This window comes from Spea bombifrons, chromosome 7, assembly GCF_027358695.1.
Source record: "Spea bombifrons isolate aSpeBom1 chromosome 7, aSpeBom1.2.pri, whole genome shotgun sequence".
NCBI classification, from domain to species: Eukaryota; Metazoa; Chordata; class Amphibia; order Anura; family Pelobatidae; genus Spea; species Spea bombifrons.
In genome coordinates this window covers 13309920-13331983 of record NC_071093.1, presented here as the reverse complement: position 1 = coordinate 13331983, position 22064 = coordinate 13309920, and the positions used below count along the sequence as shown (strand labels likewise).

Here is a 22064-nt window from a genome sequence, read left to right as displayed (position 1 = left end):
TATTCCACATATCCTAAATCATACTTTTTAGCAATTCCCTTTCAACTAAGCATTGACCAGACATTTTGCTCTTCACTGTTCCTTGTTAAGCTGCTAAATTTCTAGTAGCTGTACAGGCCATGTTAGTGATTCAGGAAGACGTGCAGGTCCTAAATCTTTTACAGCAGAACTTTTCAATGCATTATTCAGAAGTAAAATCAATGCAGCCTAAAAAAAACATCTAAATATGTTTAAGTATTCTTCTTTTTAAAGTTCTGATAATATAAAAGTGTTTTTTTCTTTTTAAATTTGAGTGGTGGGTCTGCTTTAACTTAGGAATTACAAAAATATGAAATACACAAAGAACTTCTTCAAAAGGTTGACAGTGCATATAAAACGAATGAAAGCCACTGCTTGGCTTGGACAGAAAACAGCTTTCTGGCCCCAATAATTTAGGGGGTCAGTACTAAAAGGTAGTGGCAGGATGGTGGGGTTGACCTGTCTTCTTCTGCTCCTCTCTATTAAGGCAATTTTCAATCAGTTTCCACAGTCTACACAGCTCTTCAGTTGGAATAGCTGCCCGTACCACCACGTGAAATATATGTGGTGCACAATGCAAACCCACAAAGTCAATCACCGCCATTCCCATTTCGACTGCTGTTCCTGCCTGTGGTGCACAAGCATCTTCTTAGAGCCTCCAAATGTGAGCTGATGTGTGCTGCTGTTAGATTGGCCTGTGTCGCTTTGCTTTCTTTGACTTTTCTGGTTGAAATATTGTCATTAGTCTAATTGGTATACATGCATTTTAGTCTCTATGGATACCAAACGTGCAAACTCAGAATCTCTGCCCTTTTGTAAATACAAGGTTTCCAAGCTCCACGCTGAAACGATACTTTTTTTTCTTCTAGCACTACATTTCGTCTGTGAGTACATATAATAAAATAGGAGGAAATCCAACTCTGAATCACCAGTTTTAGAGCCTCGCGAAATCTGTTGGTACAATCTGTTAAGGTATTAGCTCTTGCAAACTTTGGTTTAATGTATAAATACAAAGTAAGCGGAGGAAATGTTACCATTCTCAGTAACAAAAACATAAATGTTTCCTTTTTGCTCCTCTCCTTTTTATGTGGTTGGGTTACCGTGACATTCTGCTTTATATGGTTAATTTGTTCCAGTACTGCTTAATGGGGTTACACGAAAGCTTTGACAGGACAGTGTGTAGACCCCTACAGATTGAAATAGCTTGCCATTATACACAACAACGTGGGCAATTCTTATCCTCCAATTATGTAGTCAGGCTGTTGGTTTGCATGTGGCAAGTATTTTCAAAGCAATTACTTTGAAAAATAATTAAGTGCTATGTTACAAATCATGTAGAGCTATGTCAATATATTTTTCTATGTTGGCTTCCAACTAAGATGGGGAAGGGGGGCGTTCTTTGAATATGTAAAGATAACATTGGAATTTTATTTTGGAAATTAAGCTAAAAGGGATACCACTGGGCAGGATTCTCACCTAATAATGCATTTTAAAGTACTTTAATAAATGACTTTCAGGAGAAGCTGCAGTTCCAGGACCGCAGTGCAACGCCTCCTTTCTTGTCCAACATTTCACAACACAAATCGACTACTTGACTGTCAAACATGTCTTTTGTAAGCCAGAGAGCAGGGGGCAAATGCATACAGGGGGATTCTATAGAACATTGTTTGTTTCAGTTTATTTTGCCCCAGTCATGTGTCTTTGCTTTTGACTCCATTTCCAGAAAGACTTCAAGAGCTATCTAGCACATGCCAATTTCTGTGTGGAAGATTTTATAGCAAATGTTTTGTCTTTCCAGATACACACTTACCAATGCAAGGACAAGAAGATCTCTGTCTTGAAGCAAAGCTAGTTCATGAATGCTTTTCATCTAGCTGCATAAAATACAATTTAATTAATCCCATGTATGTAGGATACAAATTACACACTGCTTAATTAAGTTTTACAAGTACAAAACAAAATAACACAAAAGAAAATGTAGTGTGTATTATTATACGCTAATGGGTTTCTTCACTGGGTAATCATAGCAATAATGCTTAATAAATGGTTACGTCTAGAATTTATAAAATTAAATGACATTTTTGTATGGTTGAAAACTGTGTACATCATAATTAGAACTTCCTTAGTATCTGGAACTATCTATATTGTTGTTCCCTGCAACTAATAACTAGACTTGGGCACCAGGGGGCTCTTCGTGTTCGTCTTCGGCACAAAAAAAAAATCTTCATATTCCGCGAATATTCGCCCGTTCCTGTCTTCTCTTCGGGCGAATATTCGTGGACATTCTTCATGTTCGGTTTTTCTTCGTTTTTTATAAGGGGTTAATACGGGGTTAACGTATACTGCAGCAGCTCTGGCGCCAGGAGTTTAAATTTCCGTATGAGCAACTCTATTGGTCGCCAGCAGGGGGCTCGTCTGCCGGCGACCAATAGAGTCGCTCGTACAGACTTTTAAACTCCTGGTGCCGTCACTTGTCCGGCAGATACCACTGGTCTCCCTGCTCTATCAGTTAAATGTCTGTACGAACGACCAATAAAGTTGCTTATACGGACATTTAACTGATAGAACAGGGAGACCAGTGGTATCTGCCTGACAAGTTGCTGCATTAGGATTTTAAAATCCTGGTGCCGTAACTTTTTGCACCTTTAGGGGTTAAGGGGCCGTGCGAGTGAGCCTATTGGTTGCTTGCACTGCCCTTTAACCTAAAAACCGGAAAAAAACCTAAAAACCTAAAAAACGGAAATTCTCAGGTTCGCTGTCAGGAGTTAAAAAGGCCGTGCGAGTGATCCTATTGTTCACCTGCAGGGTCTTCCTCTGGCATCAACCAATTGGTTGATGCCAAAGGAGGTCCCTGTAGGCGACCAATAGGCTCACTCGCACTGCCCTTTAACCCCTGACGGCGAACCTACGGATTTCCACTTCCGTCAACTCCCGCGATGCCGCGCAGATAAGGTAGGCTAGATGGGGAAGGGACCGGGGAGATTAGTAGATGAAGACGATCACGAAGATTTTCGTGGTGTGTGTCTTCGTCTTCGTCTGCATTTTACTGGCGCTGTATTCTCTTCTTCGTGTCTTTGGAACACTCTTCGTGTTCGTTTTCATGTTTGCCCGAAGACGAATGCACAAGTCTACTAATAACAGTTGGAGATTGATCCACCATATGTAGGAGATAAACATGTAATTGCAGTCACCTCACCCTACCTACAGAAGCATACTAAGCAATACACAGTGACCCTTCCTAATGCACATGCATACTATACCATACACAGCCGCAATACTCTGTACACATGCAAACTACACAATGCAGTGACACTACTCTAGACACAAGCATTCTAAACAATATACCATGACCCTATGCACATTACTACTACTATGTTGTGCATAGTTGCAGTATCCTATACACATGAGCACTACACATACATTTTTTAGATATGCATGTCCCCCTCCTTTACTTAATGACTTTTAATTTGGCTCAGATTATTCTCTGGGATAATTGAATGTTGGATGAGATCCTAGAAAATAATCTGGGCCAGATGCTAATGCATTAAGTTAGGAGGAGGATCGGTAAAGTGAGCCAAAACAGGCAAACTAATCAACAAATATATACCGAAAGTTCAAAAATTATTTTTTTTTGTATTTCATTGGGGAATTGTGCGTTCAGATTTGTACAAATTGCAAATGTAAAAAATTTTGGCAAATTTGGTGATTGCCATGGAGTCGTGAAAATGAGCCTATCAAGTGGTTGAAAACAAAGCAAAAAGCCCAGAATGTTCATCCTCATTCCGTGGGCCTTTCACTTACACTCTCTCTCACTCTTTCACACTCTCATACTCGTTAATTCCCTTTCTCACACTCTCTAAATGTTTCCCTGCCTTCTTTGCTGACCACCTCTGCTTCCACATCTTTTTGTTCTTCATCTTCTCTCCTCAATCTTAAATTTTTGTCTGCATCTCTGCGGACATAACATGGTGCTTATTTCCACAACAATGGCGGGGCAACAAATTATGTTCCTTTCTCGAAGAAGAATGGGCCAACAACAAACCGAGAACAATATAAAATTGCACAAAAAGGTGCCTAGTCTCAGAGTCATATTGGATTTCATGTTGGGTTCCATGAAAGTATACAGAACGTCAGCAACGTGCAAGAAACAATGCACTTATTAAACCTAATGGGCCACTTTTAGGGGCATAAGCTTTAATGGTGAGGCTGTAACAGTTAACTTTGGTGGGTAGACTCACTTGGGGATCGGCATTTCATGATGCATAGTAAAATCAGATAGATTAAATGTTTCCTCTAACTCATCTACATCTCACAATTTATTGAGTAAACAGAAATTTTGCAGAACCTGCTAGACTGGGAAATAACTTGCAACTGCAGTGGTTGGTGCTGAGTGTTAATTCTATGGAGAATTGAAATGATCAGCAACACAAGACAGGGAAACTTTCAAGTATCATTATTTAAGAAGACATGTTAACCACTTATTCCAGATATTGATGGCTTGGGCAATGAACCACACGTGGAGAAGTAAAGTCAATGGGCAGCACCAGGTTGTGTTAGAATGTTTCTGGTAGCTTACTAGTTAGTTGTATGCTGGGTTTAGTAAATGGGCTCACTGGATCAACATTCTATCACACTGTAGTAAATGTTTTATTTTATGATCCTGTGTTGTAAGACTATCAAATTAATTGTTGGAACTCTCTGTGCGGACTCTTCCAGTGAACATGGGAGCATGCAACATAACTGTTGTAAGGCTAGATTTCCACTTGGTTTTTTTTTGCTAAAAACGCCCATAAAAACGCCAATAGCGCCACCTGGCGTTTCTTTAGTGAAAAACGGCTGCAGCCAGATGTTAGCTGTTCTTCAATAGGAAATCGCAAAATGCCATTTCCACTTGGCGTTTTTCTGTCTGGCGTTTTTTCAGTCCTCTTTGGCGTTTTTCTGCTTTTTTGGGCTCTGTGGCAGTTTTTCAAAATCGCAGCATGTTGACACTCTGGTGTTTTTTGCAAGAAATCTTGGCGTTTTTCTCCAATAGAAGTCTATGGGAGAGAAAAAACACCATGAAAAAGCCATGTGGGTTTATTGCCTTGGCGTTTTTTATGGCGTTTTTCCACAGTTACAATGCAGAGGATGGACCCAGTATCTGTGTGTCCTACGAGAAATAGGCTGAAAACAAACAGTTTCACACAAAACAAAGTCCTGGACTGGTTCATATTGAATTTTACACCATTTGGAACAAACATGCCATTACAAACAAACATACCCAACGCATCAACTGGATCCTGCGTGCCAAAAGCAACAGCAAACAATTTGCACCATCAATTGGGGCGAATCTTCCCAGAGGAGCAGACATTCGAAATAAAGCATGCCTTACAAACCACAGAAAAGAGACAAAAGGGTCTACCAAGTAAATGACATCAGGAGAGGGCAGATACTTGCCATTTATCCTAATCCCTTTTAGCTGGGTGAAACTTCTAACTTGTAAAGGCTGGAAAAACTGCCTAAGGTCAAAAAAAGCAATTTCCACAGAAAGGCTAAAACGCCAGAAAAAAACTCCAGAAAAAACGCCAAAACGCAGGTAAATGCAGTGGCAGTTTTCTTGGCGTTTTTCCTGGCGTTTTTCATCAAGAAAAAAACGCAGGACAAAAACCCAAGTGGAAACCTAGCCTAAGTGTAACTCTCCAGCATTGCATTACTGGGATCAATATGTGAGATTTACGAGGGGCTGCCTTTGATCCGCTATGCTTCTTTAACACTTGACTTAGGAAGAAACTGTGATGATTGCAGTGTGCTTTCAAATGCAACTTTTGCTACTGATCTAAAGTAAACCCTGGTAAGATGCAGTGAGAAAGATTCTGTATTATTAAAACACATTTATCTTGTTTAGAAGCCCTATTAGGGAAATGCGAAAGTATTTGGAACTTGCTGCTTTGTTTGTGGTTAAAAAAACTACCTAACAAGCTCTGCAAAGCAGCAAACTTTAGTACCCCCTGAGGGAATAAACTGGAGAAATCCTATAATAAAGTTAAAGAATAAAAGTATAAGCACAGTGTTCCGATCTGACGGCAGATTACAGTTACAAAACATTAAACATAGACTGGATATGTTAAATACATTCGATAAATTGATATAAAAAAGAAATTTGACATAGCCAAGCAACATATTTAGAAATTATATATTTTAAAGTTTATTAAGTTTTGGTTCTTAGCTGTGCTGCTATTATGTCTATGAAAGTGCTATTTAGGGCTCTAATTGTGGGACCTTCTGTGCTTTAAATCTACCTATAGTACATGGTGGGGGTGCAACAGGACATGTCTTGTTCATAAGTGACTATTACTGTTATCATATTTATGGTGTTCTGTACAAGTTATTAACCCCTTAATGACAAAGCCCGTACCTATGGGTGCTACAAGCATGGAAAGTAAAGAATAATACCTGTCTACTACTTACTGTTTTTTTCAGGAGCATGCATGTATGTGTATGTGTGTATATATATATATATATATATATATATATATATATATATATATATATATATATATATATATATATACATATGTGTGTGTGTGTGTATATGTGTATATATATATATAGAGAGAGAGAGAGAGAGAGAGAGAGAGAGAGAGAGAGAGTCCTGTGTTTGGAAGCTGTTTTGAATCCTTTATACATTTCAATGGGCCCCAAAGACTTCAATGGGAAAAAAAGCCAATATCAAATCTATCTGTATTTGTGACACATGCAATCCCTTTAGCCCCTGACACTCTTCATGTGTGGGCTTTTCCCGTGTCATCCAGCTATTTTTTTTTTTTTTTTTAGTAATTTAGAGGTTTTCATTGATGGTTGCCCAAGACAGACCTAATAAACCCCTCCTTGATTTTTCTGCTATATAGCATCGTTTGGGCATTAAAGTTTGTGTGCACATTGTGTTGAGTTAATGCTGCATTTAATATATATATTACAAAATACATTTTAATGTAGATTAAAAATACATTTTAATGTACAACTTTCCTTTAATTGATTAAACTTGTGTGGCCTGAAAATGTCTCTGATGGGGGACATCTTTCTTGAGAGTGTAGCTTTTAGAGAAATATATCACATTTTCTCTCCTAGTAGAGTTCGCAGAACAACAAAACTCTGTGATTTTGCTTATTTCATGTGGGAGTTTTAAATTTGTTTTATCTTTCATTTTACTCAGACTTGTTTGGAAATGTGCAGAAAGACAATGCTATTGCTTGTACGAACTGTACATGTAAATAAGAGTATCATTTCAAACAATCAGGAAGTTTAATATGTCTGGAAAGTGACAAAATGTTGTGCATAAACAACTATCCTGCTGTTGTTAAATGCAATGCAGATGGCTTTTAAAAGCAGTTAGTAAAGTGCTTTATGAGACATACATATAATGCACCCATAAAACAGCAAAAAGATACATGCAATATTAATAAGAACAGTAAAAAGATATTAAGTATAATTAACATATTAGCGCTTAAACATGGTTAGCTTTAGACATGTGCAAGTGGGCCAAAAACAATTTGTACACATTTTATGGATTGTTTTGGCCCAGTCATTTTTTGGGGGGAAATTATGTTTCCTGCTTTTCAGTTAAGTCTTCTTTAAGCAGTCCAAAACAATGAAAGCTGTGCTCACTGAGCTTGTGCATTCGGATTCGTACGAATTGCAAATTTACTGAATTTTGGTAAATTCGGCTATTCATACAAAGCCACGAAAATGGATGAAAACGTAGCATAAAGCTCAGAATTTTTGTCCAAAATATATTGTGACCACATTCACTCACACTCTCATTCGTTCTCGTTCCTTCTCTTTCTCTCACACTCTCTGTTTTCCTACTTTCTCTGAAGACAACTTTTGCTTCTGCATCTTCTTCTGTCTTCTATCTTTCATATTCTCCCTTTTCTTCTCTTTGCTCCTCTATGTTGAATGTTCTATCTTCACCCGCATCTCCGCGTACATAATCCAGCGCAAATTTCCATCAACATGCCAAAGCCTCCAGTGATGTCCTTGCCCCGATTTCCATTTGGGGGAGAGGATGTCACCAAAAAGCGGACAAAATACAAAAATAGAATATTGAAGATAGCAGATTGAACATAGAATAGAGAAGAGAAGGGAGAAGATAAAAGATAGAAGAGGAAGATGAGGAAACAGAAGTGTTCGGCAGAAGTGGTCAGCAGAGAAGGTAAGGAAACATTTTGGATGAGAGAGAGTGGGAATGAAAATGAGTGAGAGTGTGAGTGAATGTGATCCCATGTATATTGGACAACATTTCGGAGCTTTTGCTTAGTCTACATCCATTTTCTTGGCTTTGTATGAATAGCTGAATTTACCAAAATTCTGTAAATTTACAATTTGTATGAATCCCAAAGCACAAAATTAGTGAGCATTGCAGATGGTGAAGAAGCATATATAACTCAATGGTGGGAAATGTACTCTGTCGTTACTGTGTAGCTTTGTGTTCCCCTTTATTTTTGTCTCAATATTTAAAAAAAAAATATTAAAATTATATTGAAACAGGATGATCCTATGTGCATCTGTGTTTAATTTCCTCAATTATTTATGCAATTTATGTAGAAAATAAAAGAGCTGTAAGTATATCACATTCCCAGTTCTTCCAATCAGTATAGAATGTGCACACATAAAGAAGCAGCCCAGAGACCTTCATTGTGAAATACGTAATTAGGCCTACAATAAAAAGTGTATTTTACCAAAATGCATAGTAACTGACTTGCAACACTCATAGAAGCAAATGAGAACTGTCTACTTGTCCTTTTGTGGCGGTACTTGTGAGTAAGAAGATAAAGATATAAATGGTACTGTTCACCACAACCAACAGAATCATAAGGGAGCTTAAGTCACAAATCCGATGTGAGAGGTGTCCCAATGGAAGCTATTAGAGTCTGCAGCCTGTCTCACATATGTTTTAACATTGGCCGTGAGTAATTGCTATTATTGCTATAGTCCCTGTGCACTATAAATAAAATAAGTGCAAAATGTTGCTTAACATGTTGAAAAAAGTAAGCCTACTGTCAGAACAATAAACATCTGTTCAAAATAAAATTATATATTCCAAGAAGAGTCTCTTAAGAATTTTAAAATAACTTGTGTTTCTGAGTCAAACTTCTGGGTGAGAAACTCTGTTTAAAAGATATACTGTGTGTTGGGGGATATTCTTTTGCTCAAAACTGGTTTGGTGAAGATCATTGAAAGGACTAATTGAATGTGTTTTCTTAAACTGCATTTAAACCATACAATATATAACTGCACAGAAACAAAACTATTTTATATTTGAGAAGTAAGAGTCTACTTTAAACTGTTACTGTTACTGTTTCAAAAAAGATACAAATCTTAGTAGTCCTTAATTTTCCTAATCAGTTTTAAATGGGATTCCAAATTTTAAAAAAAAACAAACGCAACTTGGAGGCTTTCCCTATAGCAGTTGCCATCTTCAGTTCTTATCTTTTAACATTTTCTCTGGATATCTGTGAAGCAACGGTATTAACTTCTAAAAGAGTTATTACTCTTACTATTAAAGAATATGTATAGGTCAACAAATGACACCCAAAAAGTCCATGTAAAGTCTAATCTCACAGCATTAATACATTAAGATGACCAAGACCAAGTGTTTCTTTTTTTTTTTTTAATATGCATTTTTTTATGTTTTACTAGTATAAAAAAATTGCCAGGAAGTTTCTTTTAACTCGCCAACAATGAGGATGGTCAATATGAGATGCTAAGGAGCAGGGTAGCCTGTCAGATGAGCCGTTCATGCCCTGTAGTTTAACTTGAATGGAGTTCTGGGTATTGTAATTATGTATCATCCTTTATTAAACAATTGCTGAGTGATAAACGATGGGCATGGGATATGCAGGGTTGGCCTTAGGCTAACTAGCACTTCAGGCAGACTATGTTTGTGATGCTCTCTCCTACATACATATATTTGCTAATGAGAAAACCTGATAGTTAGGCTCCACAAGCCATAAGCCGTCTGCAAGCTTGAATCACAACCACCAAAAAAACAAAAGAATCTGCTATATGTAGAAACATATCTATCTGGGAAATCTTGCAAATTAAAGTTATGGCACATATATAACCAACCTTCTATTTTCTTTTTTCTGCACCAGTTATGAATTTCTTATACTGACAATCACATTAATTAGAAATACATAATTAAGATTTAAAAATATATTCCAACAATATTAGTAACTTTTTATGCTGTTGCGAGTAATGTATTTTTTAGGGGGGCAGCTCCAATAAAACAAGAAATAACATTTATATCAGGACTGCAAAAGTTATCAGGACTGCAAAAGTCATATCATATTGAAAGTTATTTTAAGACTTTTAAAACATATCTACCAATGTTTTCCTAAAATATCAATATTAGGCAACTCATTATTACAACATACTAGCAGTTTCTGGTTAGTCTAAGGAAAGACAATTATCTATTTATAAATTAATACGTGACGATATACTGCATAGGGAGTATCAGTTAGATTGAACAGTGTAATTAGCATGTACCATGGTGGGAGATTAACTCCTCCACTTCTCTTTTTGGGGAATAGCACAAGGAATTTTACTAAGGTACATAGTGAAGGTAAAGAAAGATTAGGAATTCCATGTCCTTTAATTGCTAATTGTTATAAGGTGAATCTTTGTTTTAGGTTCACCAAAGCTGTGGTGATAAAATATCAAAGCATATCACTTCACAGCTTGGTTTAGTATAGACCTGGTAAACCTGAAGCAGTAAAGAAGCATTGAGTTATCGATCTAAATAGTTTCTACAAAAAGAAAACCAATACTAGAGAGAGGGATCTTGTGCAAATGCAGATAAAATGCATTTGTGACAATAAAATTACATACAAATTCACAAGGAAACCCAATATTCTAACTCAGAATCATCTACCTAAAGATGAAAATCAAATAAAGGAATTGGAGTGTCAGTATTGCCTTAACCATTTTAGTTTGGTTAGCCAATTTCAACAACCCCAAAAATGAAAAAAACAATACTAAATATTATGTTTACAGTTTTGGAAAGTAGGAGTCGGTAGATATGATAAAAGCCATAGAAGGTTCAGAAAAGTCCTGGAACTTACTCATTCTCCTGAGGTCAGGATCCACGAGACAGTTGGTACATTGCTAAAGTGTGGACGTAGTATATTTACAATTTTTAACACAGTAATCTTAGTCACTGGAGGGCTGTTAGAACAACTTAGATTACTGTTTTACATATTAAAGCTTACCTATATGTCATGTTGCAAAAAAACAAACTACCTTACAGAATGTGTTAACTGCGAGACCAGAACAAATCTTGTTATAGCCTATTATTATAAAATTCAATCTTAACTTTTATTTATCTATATATAGAGAACATATAAGGAGAGTCTAATCCTTATGCAGAGTGGCCACTCTAATTAGCCCTCTAATTTGTAATTAGATACTCTACAGGAATGTACTTATGCAGCTAGATTAACCCCTTAGGTCCTGTCACTGCCTCATGCTTTGCCAAAGATATTTATTTTATACTGTAAATGACAGAATCTGACATAAACAGGCTAAATTTTAATAACAAGAAACAATAATGACCATAATGTTGATCCCTCCAGTGCACAATGAAACCATATTACTTATTTGGAAAATACATGCACTGTATGAAATTGAGAACCTTTAAAAAGCTAGAAAGAAATGTAGTTTCAAATCATGACTTCTCTATCCTTTAGCGAAGATTGATGTTCTTGCTGATCACTATAGATTTGTTGAGCAAATTAACTGCATTGTAGCAACACAAGCAATGTTAAATATTGAACTTGTACATCATTTTCTTCCACTGAGCTGGCACTAGTCTCTTTCTCAGAACCATTGGGATTAAGTTGGTCAAGCTTCCAATGAAGAAAAGAAAGACATGCAATATGTTATTAGGTAGAGATGGGTTTAAAACACTGGAATGTAAAGTAAATCCAGAGATAAGTTTTGTATGACATTTGTCTGCTGTGATCGAAATAAAGCAGCAATAGTATTGGTCTCATATCATGACTGATTTATTATATCACATGCTTTTCATATCTATGTGAAAAACATAAAGTGACTAAAGAATCATTAGTCAATGGAATCAATGGTCTTTGTGAAGACAAAAAATCACCAACAATATCCTAATCAGTCTCCCTAGATGGCTCACAGATTCAGATCCCCAGCTGCATTTTTCGAAGAACACATTCCCTGTCCTCAGCAACACCTTCTTGAACAAACCTCTGCGATTAAGAGATCCCACTAGACATTAGTGTAGCCAAATCATAGACAACCTTCTCATGTTGATCTCATCATAAAATCAAGATATTATGCATAGTTATTTTTTATAACTATGTATACTTGATGGACAAAAGTATTGACACACCTCTTAATTATTGAATTTCAATCAGACCCATTACCACAGGTGTATAAAACAAACACCTAGCCATGTAGTCTGCATTCACAAACATTTGTCAAGAAAATGGGTCGTTCTGAAGAGCTCAGTGAATTCAAGTCCCTGTTGGTGTAATGGGCAGGTGTCCCAATACTTTTGTCCATATAATGTATACCATATAGCAACAAGAGATTCCATAGCGCTTATTATTGCTGACGTTCCAAATATTAAAACCAAGAGTCAAATTATATGACATAAAGTGTCCCTAAAAATACAAATGTAAGTATCGTCCACAATTAAACTGTAGTCCTCTAGTGTCTATCATATTTGTCCCTCAGAACATTTAACCACAAGAGAAAGTACCAAACATTGTAACCATTACCCAAATTATATGACATAACAGGCCTTAAAAATTGAAATTTAAGAATATTCCACTGTTTAACTTCATGTTTTTCAAACATATTGGATTTTTTAGCCACAAGACAAAGCAGCCAGAGGTTTATTTTTCTGGGCATTCCTGTCGTGAATGAACCAAGACTGGTTCAGTATATATTGTGTGAGGGCCAAAACTTGAGAGTCCATCGTTCATAAACATAATGCCTTATTTTTGTACTAATTAAACACAGGCAGACCCCCTGGAGAGAACCCTAATAGGGAAGCATAATTCTTTTTTTTCCTCTCTTATACATTTCACACAATTGCCGAACTGAATGCAAGACTGAATATGTTTTTCTTTCTTACTTGAATGAAGACTTAAACTATGTAGCAATGATCTAGCAATCTTAAATTTGTACCTTTGGGTTCATTTGGATATCTGTGTTGTTGCCTGTAATAACGTTTCAGCATTGGTCTTCCTACAAAGAAATTCAGAATTTGAGGTCTGTTTCTGACCCTCAAGGTCAGGAGATCAACATCCCTGGTGTGGGTGATTCAGTCATTTTGAACTATTGACTGATGAGAACAATGTCCTCAGCCTATATAAATGAATGTGCGACAATTCACATTTGCAGTGGATGAACATGTGCCTATTTTATATATGAAATCAGGGGAAACACAATCTCTAGTCTGTTATCGCATTACATTATTAAAACCAATAACTAGATAAGAAGAATTAGAACATTAAAAAACATATTAACCAGGTTTCCACAGTGAAACCTGCCTCCTTATAAGATTGTAGTGTTTTATCACATCATTATGGTTAACATACAGAGGAATGCTCACAGTACAATTTTCTCTTTTTTTCAGAATTAATAAACTATATTAAACTAAGTTCTTTTTTTAATATATTCTTTATTAAATTTTATAGAAAAAACAATACAGTAAAAAAAGACAAAACAAACATATATTACATAAAAGACTAATAAAAATTCCTCATACTTGGGTATTTACGGGGAATAACCCCAAATATATAATATAGCATGTAAAGTATATAAAGCTCTTAATCATACAGTGTTTCCAACTTTATCTTGACTTTACTATCATACCCATGAGTTAAAGAAACATATAACAAATTGTGTTGATGGAAAAAAACAGGAAATAAGTAAATAGATACAGTCTTACTTGTTGGTCATTAAATATTTTCTTTTTCTCTCTGGGGGGGAAATTGTTTCAGCCAATTAGTCCAGGGACAAATTATTGTAGGAAAGAGGACTAGATGTTATAATATCATATTCAAACAGCTTTCCCAAATCCAATGTTTTTTTTAATGATGTAGAGTTATTCCTACACACCCCTAATTCCATTTTAAGTTGAAGTTCTAATTGTCTCTTAAATTTAGTCCATTCGAAATCCCCATTCTGTTTCCACTCTCTAGCGATAATTTTTTTTACTGCCACACAGCTGTGGATTGCGAGAGCCATTTTCGGTTGGGACATTGTGGGCCAAGATAAGTGTAATAAAACTGATATAGGGGTGCTAGGAATACTAATGTTAGCTACAGTCTTCAAATATTTTATAACTCTATCCCACAATTTTATCAGTTTTTTACATCCCCACCAAATATGTAAGTAGGAACCACAAGATTCCTCACAACGCCAACAAATATTATTTGTGGCGGGAAACATCCGAGCTAAAGTGGTAGGTACGTAATACCATCTATTAATACGTTTATAATGTGATATTAAACTAAGTTCAAATGTTGGATTTCTTAATGAAACACTGGAAGGTGCATAATAAAATCTTATTAATTATTGAATATTATTATTATTTACTAAATAAATATTGAGTAAACCATCTCACATTCTCATTAACTGTTTTGTCTTTTGTAGGACAGGCGATTCAGTGATGAAATTGACAAGCTGACAGGATACAAGACAAAATCTTTACTCTGCATGCCCATACGGAATAGCGATGGTGAAATAATGGGAGTTGCCCAAGCTATAAACAAGACTCCAGGAGGAGTCCCTTTCAGTACGGACGATGAAAAAGTAGGAACATTTTTTTTAACAGTGTCATTGGCAATGTTTACAATATTATTTATATTCTGTACAGATTATCATGGTATCAGTTTTCCCTCATCTGCTGGTATATCTGAACGAGACTGTCTTTGCTATTTCATGATTTTATTAACTTAATAGCGTTTTTCTGTAAAAAACAGATTACACCAAAAAATATAATATGAAAAAATATTGTATTGGGCACAATGCAAAAATTTGTTCATTTGAAATCTCATATGTAGTCTATAATTACTATACTTACTGGAAATCAATTTTTCCAAATGCATCAACATTTCAGGGTGTGGTAACAAAATTTGATAATATAATTGAAGAATATTTGTATTGCTTCTAAATTATGCCTCTATTCGCAAGAAGTGACAGTACAAATGTTTGAGGTGTCGTGGAAAGTTATCCCGGTGTAAATGTAGTTAAGTACATAATATTAATACGGTAAGAAGGAATGCTGGGAGACACCTGATAGCAGGAGTGAAGCTTGGAATGGTGAGGCAGTGGAAAGAGAGGGAATTACTGAGGATAGGCTACCCTGAGGAGATTTTGGCATACCTGGGAACTTTATGGCTCAGCTACCTGAAGGGAACTGGTAAGGGAACTGCTACGACGAACTTTGTAAGTGAGAGTCGGGATGTTAAATAAAATCCTGAAGTGTGCAGGCAGTCACTGAAGAGACTTACAGAGGGAGAGGTGTTAGTAAAGTGAAAAATAAGCCTGACAGCAGCATTAATGATTTACAGCAAGGGAGCAAGACGAGTATGAGGGAGACAGAGCTTAACAGATTAATTGTTGAGAGATAAATCCAGATCGAAAAGGGTGAAGTAAAGAGATGGACTAAAGAAAATAAATTGGCTATGTATATACAAACTGTCCAAGAAGCTTGAAGGTGATAGGGAGGTAGTTTAACTCGGAGATTCATTAATAACATGTGCAATTGCAAATACATTTGGTCTTACATAAGAAAGTCAAGATAAAAATCTCTAGAAAACCATTCTTTGGGTTTAGTATGCTTACTGATGGAATTGAATAAAATTATTCCTTGGGGTCTCTGTCTCTAGAATTAGCGTTAGATTTATTGTAGATGACTCATTTCTGGTTTCAGTCACATGAAAATTGAGTGATCCCAGAAAAAATATGCCGGGAAGATTTTACATGATTAAATAATTATTTATGGGAACAGTCTAGGTACAGCATGCGCAATAAATAAGAAGATGTTAATTGATATGTTTTTCATTTTTTAAAATATAAATTAAAAAAAATAAGATGTTAGAATGCCCTTTCTTCAATGGCTCTTCCTATTCCCCGACATCCTTCTGACACTTTCTAATTTGTAAATAACATTATATTAGGGTTTTTCCAGTTACAAAGTTACAAAGTAAGGTTACATTGAGGATGTAAGAATCGAACATAAAAATACAATTGAAATACGTTCGAGACCTTGTACAATGCATCCAAGAAGCAGGCTAGTCCTTATTTACATTCAAGCCAAGCCCATAGTTTGATTAGGCAGTCCAGTTTTGGGACTATCAAATGGGGGGGATTTGCCCTAAGGATGGTCAGATTTAAGGCCTTTGGATCACTACTGAACAATTTGTGCAAATTCTGCAGTAGCCACTAGCTGACATTTCCTTGATTACTGCTTCATTTACTGGATTTACATCTATACATTATTTTTCTGTATATGTGTTTGGGCAGCAATCGATAGGGTACACAGGCCATGTTCTCTGCTAGGTGCCTTTTGGGCTGGTTTACTACTGGGTCAGATTGATAACAGAATAAATCCCTCATCTAACAGATAAAACAACAACACATTGCTCTCCAGACACCTTTTGCTTTTCTTTAACTGGATATACTTATAGCTGTATTATTAAGCCTGCTTAAAGGCCATAATAATATAAAAGTGTCCTGTGATTTATTCACCACTAGCCCATTCTCTTTGCTAATTCTTTGGAGGGTTGGCTCTCTTTTGATAGCCTTCAATCTCATCTACCCCCTGGGACTACATTTTTATTTACCGATGCTGGATGAACTCTTTCCTGCAATATAATGCCTTACATCCACTGGATTTCCTGTAGAATTTCAAAGATATCATGGTTTGAACCGTTTCTGGCATCTGTCCATGGTGCTGATGTGCCATACACAACAGTACTACAACTCCAGCTGACATATACATTAACCCTATCATGACTGGATTTTAGCCATGTTGCATCCTGCACCTACCTCGTACTTGGGACATCTTTGAAGCTGGCCAATTCAATTTACCCCCTCAAACCATATATTTTTGAAAAGCAGACACCTTAAGGTATTTAAAGTTCTAGTATTTTAAAATTTTTCATGTCTGATTCCTCTACTCAAGCCATGTCATTTTCTCAGCCTACTAACCAAATTTGCCCAAGTATGCATTTTTTTAAATAGACAGCCAAAGATATTTCACATGGGACATTTTGACACTTTTCATCTCCGGAGCGGTCACATCGCATCCTGGAGTGAGTGTTCGGTGTTGCTGAATGCCTCGTGATCGAGGCATTTCAGCAACACCATTGAAGTATAGGAGGTGATCGTTGATCGCCTCCTAAACTTTTAAAATGGGTGTCTGCCGCCATACAGTGTGTGGCGGATGTTGACGCCCACGGCCCCTAGACATGGCCCATGATGCCGTTCTCAGTGTTGCTGAATGCCTCGACATTGAAGCATTACAGCAACACCGTTTAACATTGTTGATCACTTTCTAAGCTTGTTTAATGTCATGACGTGTCAGGCACATCATAGGTCGTTAAGTGACCGTTTTGCATGACGTGCATGACCTGCCTGACCCGTCAATGGACGTTAAGGGGTTAAACTCTCACTGTAAACTTGCAACTTGTCACCCAAACTAATTGCTTCCCTATCCTATTCTATTCCCTTTTTATCTTTCTTTTTACTAAGACTGCCACAGTCGGTTAGCTTAAATGTAGTAATTTGCAAAAGGTGGCAGGTGGTTTCATTTCCTGCTGAACCTCTGTCATAACTGCATAATGAATAATTTACGGAAGTAATATATCTGCTTTAATTTGTCAAAATTTGTAAAATAACTTAGTTGATGCTGATAATCCAAAATATGTTTTACAGATATGACTCATCCTTATGGTCTGTCAAGGGATGGTAAATATTAGGATAGCTAAAATAAGTTAGAAATATTATGTAAAATGTGAAAAGTAGACGGATTATGAATTATGCCGGTATTGAAGTTTCATATGTCCATTGCATTCACATAAAAATCTACTTCCCTAAAGCCATAATATATTTAATACAAATCCTGAAGCTATCATAAATAAACTTGGGTACAATATAAAATAATTAAGTTACAAAAATCCATTGTGTGAGAACACATTTGATGAATGACAGTTAAAAAGCTTGGGATATTTAACTTGCTGTGAGGAAGATATGAGAAAGATTTTATATCTGGATTAAAGTCAAATTACCATTTTTTTTATTACTACTTTGCATTTTAGGCAGAGATTTCAAACTTAAATGAATTCAAAACTTTAAATTATACTGACCTCTTACGAAGTGAAATATGGCATCTAAAATTGTGTTCAAGGGAGAAAAACCAGGGTTCTTGCAAGTTGGCAAAACTCACCTTGCATACCCGGAGGGTTGTGGCTTGACTTATGAGTCCCCACTCCGTAAACATCAATAATAAATCAATAATAAACTAAAAAAGGGTGTCTGATAATGCACCCCCTTCCACCAGAGAACATAGTAAGTGGTTTTAAATGACCAATGACTTGTTAGACAAGCGTTTCTTTCTTCCCTCAAATGGTGTTGCCGTAATGCCTTAATGTTCAAGCCTTCAGCAACATGTAAATCTGCTCCAGGGACCCAGTGTGATCCCTCCCGGGGCATCAACATATATAATATGGTGGTGGACACCAGATTTAAAAGAGCTTAGAAGGCAAAGCTCAAATGGGGTTGCTAAAATGCCTCAATAGTGAGGCATTCAGTGACACCGAAAAATCCACCCCACAATGCACTGTAACCAATCTGGAGAGCAGTCACAAGCGTCATAGTGAGAGATTTTGCCTCTCGCAAGATGGTGGCGCCCATTAAAAAAAAACCAAGATCCCAAGAGGGTAACTCTAGACCCTCCTAACCACTCTGCAGGTTGGATACTGTATTCAAGCCATAGGAGCTGAGCTTACTAATCACAATGTGATTGGTAAAATAAATTAAAAACAAATAAACATAGTTTAAAACAAATAAATAAAAATGTAGTATCATGTAAAAATAATCTTCCTGTGATGTTACCATCAGGGGAACCATCCAGTTCCAATAACATGTTGAAAAAGTAAAAAAACATTTTATGAACAAGTCCTAAAATTAGAACTGCAGTTTCCAAAAATATTGACATTTGAAATACCAATGGGGTGTCTGCTTTTCAAAAATGTATGTTTTGATGGGGTGAATTAAATTGGCCCGGGTTCAAAGAAGTCCTAAATAGGACATGGGGGCAGAATTATAAGGGTTTTAAAAAAAAATGGTTTTGGAATTGCAATACTCTACTACTCTATTGACCTATAGAATGCAAGAAAAAAAACATTAGGTATTTCTAAACTCAAGACACATATTAGCTTTTTTCATTTTTTTGTAGATTTGACATTTTTCACCATATTTTTTTTTCTAGTAAATTAGATGATATGATCTAAATAATGGTATCCACAGAAAAAATATCAATATATAAGTTGTGTGGGTACAGTAAATAAGAGATAAAAAATTACAGCTAAACACGAGCACCGCAAAAATGTTAAAACAGCCTCGTCATGAAGGGTACAAAACGAAAAAAAACCGGCTGTGGCTCTTGAGGTCTGGTGTTGAGTACCACTGTGCTAGACTTAATAGTTGAAATAGGCATCTCGGACTTGTGGTATGATAAATAAAAGCTTTTTAATACTAGTTCATTTGAAAATTAGTTCAAAATAATGGAATTGTGTATGTATGTATGTATTTTCCTACAAACAAAATCAATATTTATTTTTAGAAACTTGTTTTGATCAATATCTACATATTTCCATAGTTGCAGGCTTCTATTGTACCACCCTGTTTCTCAGCTCAGCCCAATCTCAATTTTTTTGCTTTTTATAGCAAGTTTTAGGAAAACAAGAACCTCTCGTTTTGGGAGATGTGCTATACTTTATACCCTCTTCTTCAATCCTAATTATGCCATAGAGATTGATTATTTGGCAACAAGTTACAAGTTGCAAAAAGTCCCACCCTATATTCCAACAGTGTATAAAGGAACGAAAGGACTTAAAACGTTGAACATCTCTGCTAAGTTTTACAGTGCTCTAGTGACAGGCCTGAAGATGGATGCAGATTGTGTCACTCCTCAAGTTAAGCATTTTATAATAAACAGACATTGAATCCAGATCACTGTGTTATGTGCATTTCCTGACAGTCTCAATGTGCATTACTCTATTACATGTACCATATGACAGATGTAGCTTCGACTCACGGGCCAGGCCAAAACTAGTGAATGCCGATAGGTGACCCCCACAAACCGGCACCCCCCAGCAAGAAGAAGAACAAAAACAATCTTACACATAACCAAAATTGTGTAATGGCAACCAAACCACCACCAAAAACTGCATTACCAAGCACCAAAACCCCTTGGAGACCCAGCTGCAAACCGCTATACCTAACTGCGGTCCCCGTCGGGGTCATTACTCCCATTACATTGAGAATGGCTGATAACCTGCCTACCAAAAGAGGCCCGAAGAAAAAACCCACAGAGGGGAGAAGTAACCCGAGCCCCCCCCCCGACCACCAGCCTCAAACACCATTTGCATGGTGAGGCGGCCAAGCAGACCGAGCCAACATCCATCCTGATGTACCCGGAAGAACACAATCCGCTGATATAACCCCCAAAAGCCCATCCACATGGCATCATAGGGCACAGTAGACAAACCAAACCTGCCCACCGACATCCGCACCAGCACTATCGCACAGCAACGTCCAAAGCAAAATTAGACAGTGAAACCACATTAACCGCCTCCCACAAATCCCAATAGGGGGGGGGGTAGGAATGCCCACCACTTGATCCCACATCCACAAACTAAGGAGCGCATCACCCAGCCCTAACCCATAGACCTGGGAAGGGATCGCCCCTGCCAGGAACCACCTGAACATGGCTACGTGGGCCACCGACTGAATATACTGCCACCACAAACAATCCCACCAATGCCAATATTTGTGACCTTGGGAGTCCACTATACTGCCAGGCAAGGCAAGCCCCCGAATGGTGTACCCCCAACTCCATCTGCCGAGGCCACTTCCAATGAAGCAAGAATCAGCGATACTGCTATGCAACACCCGAACGAAAACATGCACCACCAAGCACAAAAACATCCACCAAAGCCACCAACCATAAGAACCAAAGTGCCCTTCCTCCGATATAGCTCCATCAAAACCACCCTACCAATACCCCTGCCAACTCCCCAAAACAGGGCCAACACTAAGTGGAACGGTTCAAAGAAAACAAGGAGAGGGCGAATATATCCCAGACCTCAGGCCATACTAACATGAACCAATGGCCCCCTGGACAACCCCGTCACCAATTGTCCCAAACACTGCCCCGCAGCCTGTGGAGCAAGAGCTTCACCCCACCCCACACATAGTTACCCGAATCAGAGCCCTCCAGCTCCCGAAAAGCCAAACCGAATCAAGACCAGGGAAATTTAACAAACCTATGCACCAGCAAGTTTCCAATCGCTCAGAGTAAGTGCACGAAAAACCGAAGGAACCCAGAAAAGACATTGAACACCACCACCCCTCCCCAAAGATGGTGACCCCTTAGACGTACCAGAAGCAGATCAAAATCAGACAGCGGCACCCAAAACAGGAGACTCGCCCCGCAGCCCCACGAAATCACCTTGGGCCATGTAGTACATACCCCAGCCCGCTTGAAGTCTTCGGACAAACCGTAGACCCCATGGCCCCGGGAAATGCTGACAGGCACTCTTCCTGCAAAGCGAATCAACCATCCCAACAGAAACAGCTTCAAACCCCATGACGGAACCATTTGGTCCCCCACCGCTATCCCCCAGGCACCAACAAAACAGCTCTCTCTATGGCGACCCCACCAAAAACATTACCCCCATACAACAAACCTGACAAACAGATCGGATCCCTAGTCAGGAGACTCCCTCCAATACATC

General features: G+C 37.5%; 1 protein-coding gene across 1 annotated transcript in view; it reads left to right on the top strand.

Annotated features, from left to right (window-relative positions):
- Window positions 1-22064, top strand: part of PDE11A (phosphodiesterase 11A) — a 98883-nt gene that overhangs the window by 15981 nt on the left and 60838 nt on the right. Inside the window, exon 2 of the mRNA XM_053471748.1 lies at window positions 14692-14850. Within this exon, the coding sequence (XP_053327723.1) occupies window positions 14692-14850 (159 nt within the window). The remainder of the gene's footprint in view (window positions 1-14691; window positions 14851-22064) is intronic.